The following is a 14,967-nucleotide window of genomic DNA, read 5'->3' as shown; positions in this document are numbered from 1 at the left end:
TTGGCCTCATAACCGTTTCTTCTAAAATCATATAGCACTTAGAGTTTATTCTGCTCAATTTAGCACTTAATTGCATGTTCTCCTTGATTTGCTTCAGAATGGGAAGTACACTTTCCACTTTTTTGTGTGACAGAATTTTTTTGGTTAAAAAGAAAATCATACGACTCTATAAAAGGCATAAACGGTTAGTAAAATATTATGAACTCATAAAATACTTACATTTTAAGCAAATATACCCAATGTCTTGTCAACTATTTTTCATACTCAGGATCAGAGGAATAAAATTATGAAAATAATCGTAAGACATTTACTGACTGCTTCATATAAGCCAGATACTGTGGTAAATACCACATAGGCATTCTCTTTATTTAACCATTATAACAGTTCTATTTTTCCAATGACAAAACTGAGACAAAGATTAACATCAGTGTTCTAGGGCATCATATTTAGTGTTTATTTTCCTTAAACCACATGTCTGTAATTTGTCTATTTACCTTTATATATTTTCCTGTTTGTTTGTTTTTGCTCTTAACACTGTTTTGGTCTATGGCAGTAGAACATAAAAGTCAAGGTATTTGCTGGTGTTTTTGTTGTTTTGTAATGGGCATGTACTGATTATGATTAACTGGCTATACCTTTTATCCTTTATTGTGAGTTCATAAGACCCATATGTGAATGCGTTTTCTTTATAAGGCAAAAATGTTTGCCAAGCTGATAATGGAAATCAAGACTAGGGCATATAAAATATAGTTTTTTCTGGTTAATATATATTGGCATATTAAAAAGTTTCTTTCTGGGTTCTAGTTGTGCTCTCAAAGCTCAATCAGACTTATTTTCTAGTTATAAATATTTTTATATTTATATTTGTATATTTATATATAAAATACAAAACCAGAGAATTGTCAAAAAAAATGAAGGGAATCCATGCTTGGGATGTAAATAACAATTGGTTTCAGAGGAATAGGATGCCAAAGAATGAAGAAACACCAAGAAAGGACCCACCAAAATGTCTTTATAAAATTCTCCTTCAGTTCCTGGCTCATTTCTAAGCTTCACATGAGTAGGGTGTACTCTGGAGTTGTAGAAGACATCAGCTGCTGGAATATTAATAAGTGAACAAATATTCTGGAGTTGCACAGCAGAGACATTGAGGACTGGACTTACAGAGAGACCTGATGAACACGTGGCCTTTCTGTTTAAACATCGGTAAAGGCATTGGTAGGGATTAAGGATGAAATTAAAATAGACCCACTATAACTTTTAAAACAAGTCTGACAAAAATGAAAGTGATCTACTAATAATTTAACTGCCTGCCTAAACCGAACTCAAAACTCTACTGAGGAAGATAAAATAATCTAGTGCCTCTATAGCATCTTATCTACAATATATGGCATATGAAATAGAGGTTTTTAACATGATAATTAGCAAAAAAACTGATCTGTAATCAAAAGTTAAAACAGTCAGTAGAAACAGATCATTAGATAATCCAGATATGCTAGGAGTCAGAGATTTCAAAATAACCGATTAATATGTTAAAACAGAGGAAAGAATAGACATTACCAAAAAAAATTATCTGAACATAAATTAAAAATCAGATGTGTGTTTTAGAATAGCAAAATACAGATTTGTAGTGAAGAGCCCATTAACATGAGCTCTTAAAAATGGATTAAATGTGTTTAACAACAGACTCAATAAAGCAGAAGTCAAGATAAGTCAACTCAAAGATCTATAGAAAACACTGAAACTTAGACACATAGAAGAAAAGAATACACATTTTACTTTTAATTTTTAAAAATTGGAATAGGGCATAAAAGAGAGGTGGAGCACTGTTGAAAGGTGTAATATGCATGTCCTTGGAGACCCAGAAGTAGAGAAGAGAATGGGAATTGTTCAGAGGCTTTAATGTGTCTGCACTCAGTAATAGATCTTCAACTGTATTAAAAAACAGCAACAACTGATAGAACTGAAAGGACAAATAGATAGATTCACAATTATAGTTGGTTATTTTAACATTCCTTCAGTAACTGATAAAACAAGTAGACAAAATACCAATAAGACTACAGAAGACTTGAACTATAATATCAAACAACTTGGCATTCCGCCAACAGCACCATTTTTCCCCCTAGTACACATGCAACATTCACTAAGCTAGAGCACATTCTAAACCATAAAACAAGTCTTAATAAATATAAAAGGTATAAATTCTTACCATGTTTGCCATCTGCAACAGAAATAAATTAGAAATCAATAGCAGACACGTTTATGTAATATACCCCACTTTGACATAACATAACATCTTTTTTATGTAATGCTGGATTTGATTTGCTATTGTGTTGATATTGTGTGTGTGTTTATGTAGGATGTTTCTTTATAGTTTTCTGTTCTTATATCATCTTTGCCTTGGATTTTGTCATTAGGGTAATGTTGATCTCATAAAATGCATTTTAGAAATATTTTCTCCCCATCTCTATTTTGGGAAAGGCTTTGTCTAGACTTGGTTTCATTTCTTCCATTAATACTTGATAGAATTCACTAGTGAAATAATCAGAGTCTGGAGTTTCTTCATTGGAACGTTATAAGATATAAATTCAGTTTCTTTGTTAGAAATAAGCTTATTTAATGTGCGTGTATGTGTGTGTGTGTGTGAGAGAGAGAGAGAGAGAAAGAGAGAGAGTCAGTCTTAGGAGATGCAGATAAAGCATTTAGTAAAAATGGACACCCTTAAAAAAAAACAACAACAACCAACTTTGCAGCAGACAAATCTAGTCTTATTTAATCTAATAGAAGAGTATCTTTTTACTCTTACATTTTATTTAATGGTAAAAGACTGAATGTTCGACCTCTAAGACCAGGAACAAGACAAGTATGTATGCTCTCAGCATTCAAACTCAGCATACTGTTGGGAGCTAGCTCGTGCAAAATAGCAAGTAAAAGAAATACAAAGTGAGCTAATTGAAAGGGGGGAGAATGAGAAATGTTTTCTTTTTAAAAAAGATAACACCATTGTCTACGTAGAGTATTCTAAGGGATTTTTTTGAGAAGGTAGTGAAACTAAGTTTAGTAAGACCACAAGGTGCAAGGTCACTATGCATAAAACAGGTCTGTTTCTTTTTTAAAAGATTTTGTTTATTTATTCATTTTAGAGGGAGAGAGCACATCAGCACAAGCACAAGTGGCGATGGGAGGGTGCAAAGGGGCAGAAGGGGAGGACGAGAGACTCAAGTGGAGCCCTGCGGTGGGCTTCATCTCACAACCCTAAGATCATGACCTGAGCCAAACCCCAAGAGTTGGATGCTTAACCAGCTGAGCCACCCAGGCGCCCCAAAGCAGATCTGTTTCTGTGTACTAATAAAGAGGAATTAGAATCTGAAATTTAAAAGTCAATGTCATTTACAACATCAAAAACCAGGAAATACTCTGTTACAAAGTAATATGTGCTAAGCTTGTGCACTCAAAACTGTAAAACATTACCCCCCCCCAAAATTAAAGAAGATCTAACTAAATAGAAAAGTATACTGCATTTATGGATGCAATATCATTAAAATGTCAGTTCGCCCAAAATTAATGTAAAGCTCTTCTCCACCAGGCTGTGGGTGAGAATTAAATCCCAATGCCCTAGGGCATCCATGATATATAATGAAGTAACAGTTCTTCTATGTATGTCAAATTGTACCAGCTATACCAATCTTGAAGGAAATGAGTATAGATGCTTATAAGCTGATTTTAAGATTAATATGGAAATTCAAAAATTTAAAATAAAATAACCAAGACTATTTGAAAAGGGGGAATAATGTTAGAGAACTTTATGCCGCCTGATTTCTATATTTACTGTAAAGCTTTAGTAAGTAAGAGAGTGAAGTATTGACGTAAAGATTGACAAAAAGATCAGTGGAACAGAATAGGGAGTCTGATTTTCAACAAAGGTACTTATGCCATATCACTATGTTGTACACTAATATTGAATACTATAGTGTACACTGTTTTGAAGTTAATACTACACCATATGTTATGTACATGGAATTTACATAAAAACTTTTAAAAAATAAATAAAAATATGTTTGACTGTCTCTACCTCCACTCACTACCTACCTGGACAATAAACTCAAACAGGTACTTTTTAAAAGAGGTTATCCTTTTGGCCAGTAGGCATATGAAAAGATGCTTTAACAGAATGACTCATGAAGGAATTCAAATTGAGACTACAATAAGATACCACTACACACCACCAAAACAGCATGAAATTAAAAAGTCTTACAATACCAAGTGTTGGAGTGGATAGGGAATAACTCTCGTACATTGCTCATGGGAGTATGAAATGGCACAATCACTCTGAAGAACTTTAGCAGTTTCTAATAAAATTAAATATGTAACTATGTGATCTAGCAATCTTTTTTTTTCAAGATTTTTAAAAAAATTTATTTATTTGACAGATAGAGATCACAAGTAGGCAGAGAGGCAGGCAGAGACAGACAGAGGAGGAAGCAGGCTCCCTGCTGAGCAGAGAGCCCAATGCGGGGCTCAATCCCAGGTCCTGGGACCATGACCTGAGCTGAAGGCAGAGGCTTTATGCCACTGAGCCACCCCGGCGCCCCGTGATCTAGCAACTTATTCCTAGGTATTTTTTCCAAGAAAAATGAATATTTCCACTTAAAAACCTTATTCACAATAGCCCCCAAATAGAAGTAACCCAAATACATACCAGGAGAACAAAATGAATGAACAAATGGTGATTTAGTCATAGTCCTCCACGATAATAAGGAGCAAACTGTAGATACATACAATGCCATGGATGAATCTCAAAAACATGCTGAGTGCAAAAAACTAGGCACAGAAGAGGACTGTAGGATTCTTTTTATATGAAGTTCAAGAACAGGCAGAACTAATCTATGGGGCTGTAAGTCAGAAGAGTTATCTCATGGTGTGGGTGGATCTACTGATTTGAAAAGGGCATGAGAAACTTCTGAGTTTATGGAAATGTTCTGTATCTTGAGCTGGATGGCAGTTTTATAGGTTTTTACATATGAAAAGGTCATCAAGCAATATTCCTAAGATTTGCATATGTACTGTTTGTAATTATACCTCAACAAAAGCATGCATCGCAAAAAGTGTTTCTTAAAGATTTCTTGTGTTTCTTAAAACATGATTGAGAATAAGTAAAGCAAGTGGGTACATCTCTGAACTGAGTTTATAGCATCTGATAAATCCCTCCTCTGACTTCTCTTTCCATCCTCATCCTGAGTAGAAACTCCCAGTTTTCTCTGGACTAGGCTTTTATCTTTGGACTTCTTATTTTTTTTTCAAGATTTTATTTATTTATTTGACAGACAGAGATCACAAGTAGTCATAGAGGCAGGCAGAGAGAGAGGGGAAAGCAGGCTCCCTGCCAAGCAGAGAGCCCGATGTGGGGCTCGATCCCAGGACTCTGGGATCGTGACCTGAGCCGAAGGCAGAGGCTTTAACCCACTGAGCCAGCCCAGGCGCCCCTGGACTTCTTAATTTTTTGATGACCAAGTTAGGTAAGGATTGTTTTATTTTTTTGCTATGCTCTTCTTATTTTTTATTACTAGGGGTTCACCATCTCATTGTAGGCTCTACTGATGGCTCAAAGAACATTACGTATGTTGTCCAGGATATTTTGACCATCATCCTTGGGCCTCATTTTTTTTAAGCTGTTGGGGAACTTTCATTTTTCTAGAATGGAGATTTATGCGTGATTTTAATGAGAGAATATTTATACAGATTCTCTCATTGATTTTAAGAATGTTCTTTGGACAGGATTGTAAGACATGAATTCAGTTGTGGGGAAAATCTGCTTGGGGAGAATGTGTGATTTTTAAGGTAGCTTAAGTATCATAGTGAAGTAAAAATCTGTTGTGGGATTTCTGGGCACATGGGAACGAAAGTTCCAGGCATGGGTTCCAATTGGCAGAAACATATGGAAAGATCCAGAGCTCTTCCAAATGTAACTTATGGAATGTCCACCCTAAGTAGATAGGAGGCTTAGTGCTCAGGAATGAAGTGGCCTCATCCAGACCTACGAGCTATTGAGGAAAAAGGAACAAGGTAGCTTCCTTGTTCAGTGAAGGAAAGGAACTTAAAAATCAAGTTCCATGAGACAGGCAGAAGTAAGACAAAGATCCATATTAAAGGAAATGCCTACCATAGAGGTCAGGGTTGAAGGTTAAGGAAGCAGAGGTACCCAGGTATACAGAGAGAAAGAGAACAATTTATAGGGCGCTTTACATTCTCTCTGAGTAGTTCGTATTCTCCTTGCTAGACATCAGTTTCTGTGTCTGAACTTTTCCCTCTTTCACAGTGAAATAATTCATTAAATAACTTGAGAAAGAAAATTTGACAAACCAAAATGTGAGCAAGGGAGTGTTATTCAGGAAGCAGAAGCAAAAGTTGGTGTGAAAGGACAGCTCTCTTTCACAGTGTAATTCCTGGCACTCTGCTTTTGTCTTACTTTGAAACTTGCTAAAATTATCCAGAGAAGGAGGCATTTGGCTTTGGCCATTTGCAGTGACTAAGACAAGATCCTAGTGATCTTGGACTCAGGGATTGATCCCAGTAGGTTGACAGAGAGCTGTGGTTGGAGTCCATTCTCAGTTCCTACTGTGAACTCAGCTTTCTTTTGATGGGGAAAGGAGAAAAAACTTTCCGCTCAGTATCCTGGCCTTTGTATACTTTGTATCTTCTTGTCTTCTTCATTCCCTTATCCCATGTCACAGAGCAAGAGAAACATGTAGCAACTACCAAAGAACCTTTCCTGGGAAGCAGGATCAAATGATAATGTTAAGTCTTTGAAATCTGACAGGGTTGGATTCATATCCTAGATCCACCAGTTACAAGATACAGTCAATAGCTTAACCCCTCTCTCCTCATATCTATAAATCAAAGATTAAATACCTCATGGGGTTCTTAGAAGAATTATATGAGAGTACTTTCAAAACTTTGGAACATAGTGCTCAATAAATCGAGGCAGCTGCTCTGGTGATAGTGATAGAGATATTTGGTTGATGATGGTGATGCTTTCTCTAAGCTTTTCACCTCTGTTCACTTGTGTACAGTGAATTGCGCTTAGTGTGTCATCGAAGTACATCGTAATTGAAAGTGATGAGTACTGAGCTTTCTGTAGGACTTTGACAGAGTCTGGAAGATTTCTGTACATTTGTGGGTTTTTTAAAGATTTTGTTTATTTATTTGAAAGAGAGAAAGGAAGAGAAAGCAGAAATGGGGGGAGCAGCAGAGGGAGAGGGAGAAGCAGACTCCCCACTGAGCAGGGATCTGGATGCTGGGATCATGACCTGAGCCTACAGCAGACTCTTAACCTACTGAGCCACCCAGGTGCCCCTCTTATACATTTGTTTTAATTGAGTTATGTCTTTGTGTCAGAAACAATGGATATCTCTTCCCTTTTTGTAAAGAGAATCAGATACTTATGAGATACAAAGTTAGGTATTAGTGTATACCTACTTTGCACAGTTTTGTGCCATAGTTTCTTTCCTTGCAAACTATATGCTTTTTGAGCAAATGTACATACGTGATATGATAATGCAGTATATCACCCTGTGCGAAGTATTATGATACAAGGAAGACAGTAAATAGAATAGGAGATAGAAAAGATAATTTGAATTAGAGAATATGAATCTGGATATGTTTTTGAAGTAAGTGAGTTGATTTGGTTACCAAAGAGCTCCATGGTAAAAATCAAAAAAGTATTTTCATGGGTCTTGATTCATGCCCAGCGATGGTTCTTGCTATGGTCATAAGACTGACATTGAATTAACATCATGAGTTTTCTCTTTGGTTGACTCCTCTCCCTTTCCCAAACTTAAAAAAAAAAATAATAATTGTAAGTGGATTGAAAACTAGTGTGAACTATTTAAGTGCTTTGGTAGTAGACTTTCAGTTCATTTAGGTGTTATTTACTGATTGTCTCGGAGTATATTAATAGTATAGATGCATTGAGAGGCAACATGATGTTGCCGATTGAGCTACCTATAAGACCTTGTGACTCAAAATCTCCCTGCATCCCAGGTTCCTTGTATGTTCAAAATATGGTGATAATTCTTAGCTCATTTTTCATCTTGTCTTACATTCCATCTTTATTTTTGTGCATTGTACATTGGCACTATTACAGCTTCATAAGATACAGCCTAGATGTGATGAGACTGATTTGAAATTCTTCTTAGAGTTATCCAAAAGGGAGTTTTATGGGACTTTTCATAAGTTTAGGTTTTCTTAAGTCCTAAATTCTTATCCTGTTCTAGAGATTTTGGCTGTATGTTCTTAGCATCCACTTCGTAATAAGATTACTTAAAGAATAGGGTGAAACCACCAATCTTTATTGCATAGTATGTTGGTTGTTATTACCTGAGTCTGTGTTTACCCATTCTTAGAAAACCTGTGGACACCGTGGTGGTAATGGAAACCAGAAGTGAAAGGGGGAATGGGTAGTGAACTGTGAATTAGCAAAGTTCCAAAATGCTTTCTTGATTTAGCAAAATATTTAACAATGAAAACATTCATTTCTGCAATTATCATTTTGTTTGGAAATAAATAATTAGCTTGAGGGGAAGTAAGGTGAAACCTAATTGGAGGGCAGTTAAATAATAGTATATTAAGAGTAGTATAACACGTGGTCATGTATAAGTGCATTTGGCTTTATTGATTGATATATATTGATTGGGACTTGAAAGCCAAGTCTGTGTTTCATGTTAATATGTTAAGGTTAATAAGCCCTTTACTATTTTGAGATGAATAATGATTCAGGAGGATCAACTAACTTATCCCAAATTGCACAGCCAGTAAAATGGTGGTGAATAAAAATTGGAACTTTCTGACTCTTAAGCTGTCTTTTCATTTTACCAGTCCAGTTTTGCTTCTCCTTGGCAATCTGTTTTGGCCACTGAAACAAGCCTTTCAAATGCTATCTTCTTCAGCCACTAGTTTCACTGGGCTTTTATCTCTTTGATTTTCACAGCATCTCTATGTTCAGCTTGTCAGGTTCTTTAAGTATCTGTCTTGGCCTAGATAATTATGTTGGGTTACACATTAAAAAGAAAGCCACAGCCAATACTCAGTATTTGAGGAGTTGCCTCCTAAACTGCCACTCTCGTACCTGTGTGGGCCTAGTCTATGCCTTGGATAACCCATAAACCCGGTTATCCTCTGGACCAGGTTTTGCTCCATGGTTCATTGTAAGACAGTGTAAGAATTACTACTGCTTTATAGGTGATGGTGTAGTGGAAAGATACAGATTTAGGACTGGGTCGAAATACCAAAGAGCTGTGTTAGTTTGTCTAAATTTCTGAACTTCCCAGAAAGCATTAGTGTATTCATCTACAAGAAGAAAGAATACCAACTTCTTGTGGTGATTCTGAGAATGAAATGAAATAGCATAAGATGTCAGCTGCTTAACTGTAGCATATCTTGGGCGTATGGTAATGCCCAAGAGGTAGTTTCTTGCCCCCTTTTCTGGCTTCTGATCTGCACTGCTGTCTCTGGGCATCTGCTTTAGTCTTATCCTCATTGCTTCACTTCATTCCCACTCTCAATGTTCAAAAGCCACAGACAAGGCTTCTCACATCTTTGATGTGCCCTCTCTTGATTGTTTGCCCAGAGCCTGTAACTGGTGAAATTTCTGGCTCTCCTTCATGTGCTCTTGGTTCCCAGTCTCCAGTCGGTTTAACTGAATGCAAACCATTTAACGTGGATTTTGTTTATAATGTAACTTCTTTCTCAGTTGGCCTGTATAGTACTCCCTAACTTAAGTATTTCCATTTGTTGTCTTAAATCATCCAGAGTGCGGATCTTGAGAACATACAAACAGAACCATATAGTTGAAGAACACTTTTTTTGTTGTCAAGATTTTATTTTATATTTTTAAGTAATCTCTACCCCCAACGTGGGGCTTGAACTCACAACCCTGAGGTCAAGAGTCACATGCTCCACCAACTGAGCCAGCCAGGCACCCCTCAGTGTTCATTTTTTTAAAAAAACAAAATTCATCCTTTTAATTAATTATTTTCTGGAAATTTTAATTTTTCTTTTAATTTTTTGTGTGTTAAATCATAAAGCCGTAAGCACTCTGGTTTCTAGATAACTTAGAGGATGATGTTTACATTCATTTCTTAAGAATTATAGTAATTTCAGGATTGCTTAGGTGGCTCAGTCAGTTAAGTGTGTGCCTTCAGCTCAGATCATGATCCCATAGTCCTGGGATCGAGCTCCACATCTGGCTCCCTGCTCAGCGGGGAGTCAGCTTCTCCCTCTCCCTCTGCACCTCTCCCATCTTGTTCTCTCTCTCTCTATTTCTCTCTCAAATAAATAAATAAATAAATCTTTAGAATCATAGTAATTTTGGAAGGGACTTTCTGAAATTTATTCTCTACAGAAAAATTCCTTTTTCATCTAGTTAAGATTTTGAATATTGCTTATCTATTATTGATTTGGGGGAGAAAAGTGCTTCTTGAATAAATAGCTGGGCTTTATAAATCTTAGTTTAATGTTATAGCTATATTACTCATGGTGATGAAGGTAATCTTTAAGATGATTGCCATCAGGCACTATTAATCCAAGATTTTTCAATGCCGAGGATATCGTGATGGAGAAAACCTTAAAGGAATCCCTAATGGAAAAATAAATTCTGATAATTTTTGTTGAGATTTCATTTCAGTCCATTAACACTATGATTTACACTCTTGTTATTCCAGGGAAAGGTGGCCCAGACGGCGTGCATGTCAGCTTGCAAGCATTTAGCCACATCCTTGATGCAGCTCTTGCTGGAAGCTGAAGTAAGACAGCTCACCCTGGGAGCACTACAGCAGTTCAACTTGGATGTCAGAGAATGTGAACGTAAGACAGGGAGCCATCCCTTTGCTTGTTTGTTTCACCTGTGTGTGTTCTCACTTCTATGAAAAAAAAAAGAAGGTCTGTGGGGTCTTTGTTCCTGATGGAGTTGAATACCTGGATGGCGGAGACAGCTTGAAGGGCACATAGAAATGGTCCATCAGTAAGCTGATTTGAGCACCCAGAGCTCAAATTCTGTGTAGGGGCCTAGGCCCCTACACAGAACAGAGATCTCTGGCCACAAACAAGTTTGCCATCTACAGGGGGATACAAGGCAGACATGCATTTAATACACAGCAAAGAAAACCTGATTTGTCCGAAGACTTCAGAAGAATGCAGTGCCCAGCCACTTTTTTAAAAAAAATTTTTAAACCTATTTTTACATCTTATCTGCAAACTCTTCTCCATTTGAAGAACAAATGGGTGTGCATCTATCAGTTGGAGATGCTTTTCTATTATAGATAGAAACAAAACGTTAGAGTGGTTTAAAAAAATAGGTTTTATTTTTCTTAGAGACAATGAGTTACTATATTATTTAGTTGCTCAGTGATGTCATCAAGGACTTGGGCTCTTTTTTTTTTTTTCTATAGTAGAGTTGACACACAGTGTTACATTAGTTTCAGATGTACAACATAGTGATTCGGCTTCTCTGTACCTTATGCTATGCTCACCACAAGTGTAGCTACCATCTGTCACCATACAGTGCTATTACAGTATTACTGACTATTCCTGGGCTGTGCCTTTTATTCCCGTGACTTCTTCATTCCTTAACGGGAAGCCTGTATCTTCCACTCCCCTTCACCCCTTTGCCCATCCTTCTACCCGCTCTTCTCTGGCAACCATCAGTTTGTTCTCTGTATTTATAGGTCTGATTCTGCTTTTTGTTTGTTTATTCATTGGTTTTGTTTTTTTTTAGATTCCACAGATGAGTGAAATTCTATGGCATTTAGAGGACCCAGGCTCTTTTGTTCCCTCTCTTATGCCATACTTAGAGTGGTGTGGACTTTTCCTCTTCATACATATTATTCCTTCTCATACATATATTATATTATAGTCAGAAGAGACTCACATTCCCTCAAAAAAATAAAAGTAAAATCAGAAATGCCATCTGACCCAGTAATTCCACTTCTAAGAATTTACCCAAAGAAAACAGAAACACTAATTTGAAAAGATATATGCACTCCTGTGTTGATTGCAGCATTACTTACAGTAGCCAAAATATGGAAACAACCTAAGTGTCCACAGATAGATGAATGGAGAAAGAAGATATGACGTATATCTACAATGGAATATTATTCAGCCATAAAAAAGAATACAGTCTTGCCATTCACAACAACATGGATGGACCTAGAGAGTATTGTGCTAAGTGAAATAAGTCAGAAAGAAAAAGACAGTAACACATGTTCACTTAAATGTGGAATCTAAAAAATAAAACAAAAAACCCCAGAAATAGACTCATAAATACAGAAAACCAACTGGTGAATGCCAGAGGGAGGGTGGGGAATGGGTAAAATATGTGATGGGGATTAAGAGGTACAAAATTCTACTTTAAAAATAAGAACATGACAGAGGTGAAAATTAGAGCTTAGGGAGTATATTCAATACTGTAATAACTTTGTATGGTGGCTCACTTGTGGTCAGCATTTTGTAGTGCATATAATTGTCAAATCACTATGTTGTACACCTGAAACTATAATAAAATATTGTATGTCAGCTGTACTTCAATTAGGAAAAAAAAAAAAAAAAAGAGGAGGAGACTTACATCCAAGACAGGAAAAAAAGAGGCCAATGTCACTTATTCCTTTTATTAAGAAAATTAAGACCTTTTCAGGAGATCCCTAACAAACTTCCCTGTCTGTCTCATTGGTAATGGCACAGTTACATAGTCACCTCCAGCTTTAAGGGAGGCCACAAGGTTATCTGGAAAAGTGACAGAGGACCAACATTATTGGGATAGTTGATTCATCGTGAATCATCCCCTTTGAGTTAAACACAAAATTAGTTCTGGTTAGGAAAGAGAAGGAAGAAGTAGAGAGTGTTCTGGTGCCCATTGTGCTATCAATGAGAAATGAAAATGAACAGAAATTCTATGACAACTTGAAATTTTTTTTTCTGATTCTAAGAAAATCAGTGGAAAATTCTAAAAGTATGCTAATACTTCTTCCCCATTTTTAAGATTTTTACTGCCTGTTGGTTTCCCTTGATTGATTTTTAAAATAATTTTTTAATTTTTTTAATAAACATATAATGTATTATTAGCCTCAGGGGTACAGGTCTGTGAATTTCCAGGTTTATACACTTCACAGCACTCACCATAGCACATACCTTCCCTGATGGATTTTTGATGGCTAGAAATTAAGGTTTATTGGCAATGCTGGTTTTAATTAATTACTTACTGGAGACTTCCAGTTTCAGTCACCACAGAATATCAACGTTAACTTTTTGCCATAAACAACTGTAAAACTGGATAGAGCAATTCTTTTCATGTATTGGGCAGTAGATAGCACAAGGCTGTGATCTTTTAGAAAGGGGAAATGCATAAGGTAAACTTGACATTCAATCTTGTTTTCTCTCTGGGGGCACTATCCAAACAGGTGCCCAGGAAAGTAGAGTCCAAATCAAAACCGGAGTTTTACACAGAAAAAAACAAAACAGAACCAAAAAAAACCCAGAGATTGACCCAAGCTCTGGTGAGGCAGCTGGGATTTGTGGGGCAAGATACGAGAGAGAAAAGAATTGTTTAGCTCTAAAAGTCTGCATCGGAGAGCCCAAGAGTCTTTGGTCAAAAACTGAGTTGCCATTTGCAGAGGGTAAAATCCTGTGAGGCCCAGCAGAGTATAGCCACTGAGGATCTGTGAGCTGAGTAGGAATGCCAGACATTGGAATTCTGACCAACCAAAGTTGAAGACCAGCTAATCATCTTGTACATTCAGTAAGACCCCAGAAAGTTAGGCCTTAAGAGTACTGAAGCTCTTGAGTAAGAGCCAATCTTGATCCACCCTAACAAAGCCTAATAATGATACTTAACAAGATAAAGGTCATCTACCAATAAAATAACTGCCTGCCAAAACCAAACTCAACTGTCTTTGAAGGAAGAAGAACATACACAAAATTTCAGACTCTTAACCACATAGCCTCAACAATTTTACAGCAAGAAGTTAAGATTTGGCATGCAAAGAGAAAGGAAAATGTGAACCATAACAGAAAGGACAAGCAATAGAAACAGACCCACTGATAACAGAAATGTTGAAAACAGCGGACAGGGCCTTTAAAAATCTGCCTATGGATATATTTAATATAAACTATAGCTGAATTTTTTTCCACCTTTCATAAAAAGCATTAACCCATTGATTCAAAAAGCTCAACGAATTTAAGCAGGATAAACACAGAACCACACTGAAGTACATTACAGTCAGATTGCTTTAAAAAAATAAATAAATAAATAAATAAATAAATAAAAATAAAAGAAAGTCTTAAAAGCATCCCAAGAAGAAAAAACATAATGAAAGGCAATGATAAAAATGACTGCTGCTTATCAGGATCAGTGCAACCAGAAGGCAATAGAGTATCTTCAAAGGAAAGAAAGGAAAGGAAAGAAAAACAGAAAAGGCCTGTGAACTTAAAACTCTGTTTTGTAAAACGTACCCTTCACAAATCAAGATAAGATAAAGACATTTCAAATGAAGAGAAGTTAAGAAAATTTGCTTCCCAGGTTTGTACTACAAGTCATTTAAAAGGTAGTTTTTCCAGTTGAAGGGCAGTACTAGAGGCTAATTCAGATCTATGAGGCAGATGACATTGTTCAAAGAGGTCTAAAGCAATAGACACATCTTTGTCTAGAACCTTCACATGACCTTATTAAGACAGGACATTTAACTCCCCTTTTCTTGAATCTGGGCAAGTTTGTGACTTGATTATAACCAACAGAATGTGGCAGAAGTGGCCTTGGTGACTTAGGTGGCTCAGTCATAAAAGGCATTGCTGCCACCATCCCCTTAGTTAGCTGCTGCCTAAGAAGTCCAACTGCCTTAAGGCCTCGATGATATAAGGAGCCCCAAGTCAGTTTCTGCGGGGAGACCACTTGGGGAAGCTGTGATGGCCTGACATTTTAAA

General features: G+C 36.7%; 1 protein-coding gene across 2 annotated transcripts in view; it reads left to right on the top strand.

The window, feature by feature from the left end:
• EXOC6B (exocyst complex component 6B) overlaps window positions 1–14,967 on the top strand; it is a 619,674-nt gene that overhangs the window by 413,987 nt on the left and 190,720 nt on the right. For both annotated transcript variants that reach the window (XM_080813943.1, XM_080813942.1), the window contains one exon: window positions 10,719–10,860. In XM_080813943.1, the coding sequence (XP_080670069.1) occupies window positions 10,719–10,860 (142 nt within the window). The remainder of the gene's footprint in view (window positions 1–10,718; window positions 10,861–14,967) is intronic.

This window comes from Martes martes (assembly GCF_963455335.1).
Source record: "Martes martes genome assembly, chromosome: 9".
In the NCBI taxonomy this organism is placed as follows: domain Eukaryota; kingdom Metazoa; phylum Chordata; class Mammalia; order Carnivora; family Mustelidae; genus Martes; species Martes martes.
Note: the sequence above shows the minus strand (reverse complement) of the source record. Positions and strands in the feature narration are given on the sequence as shown.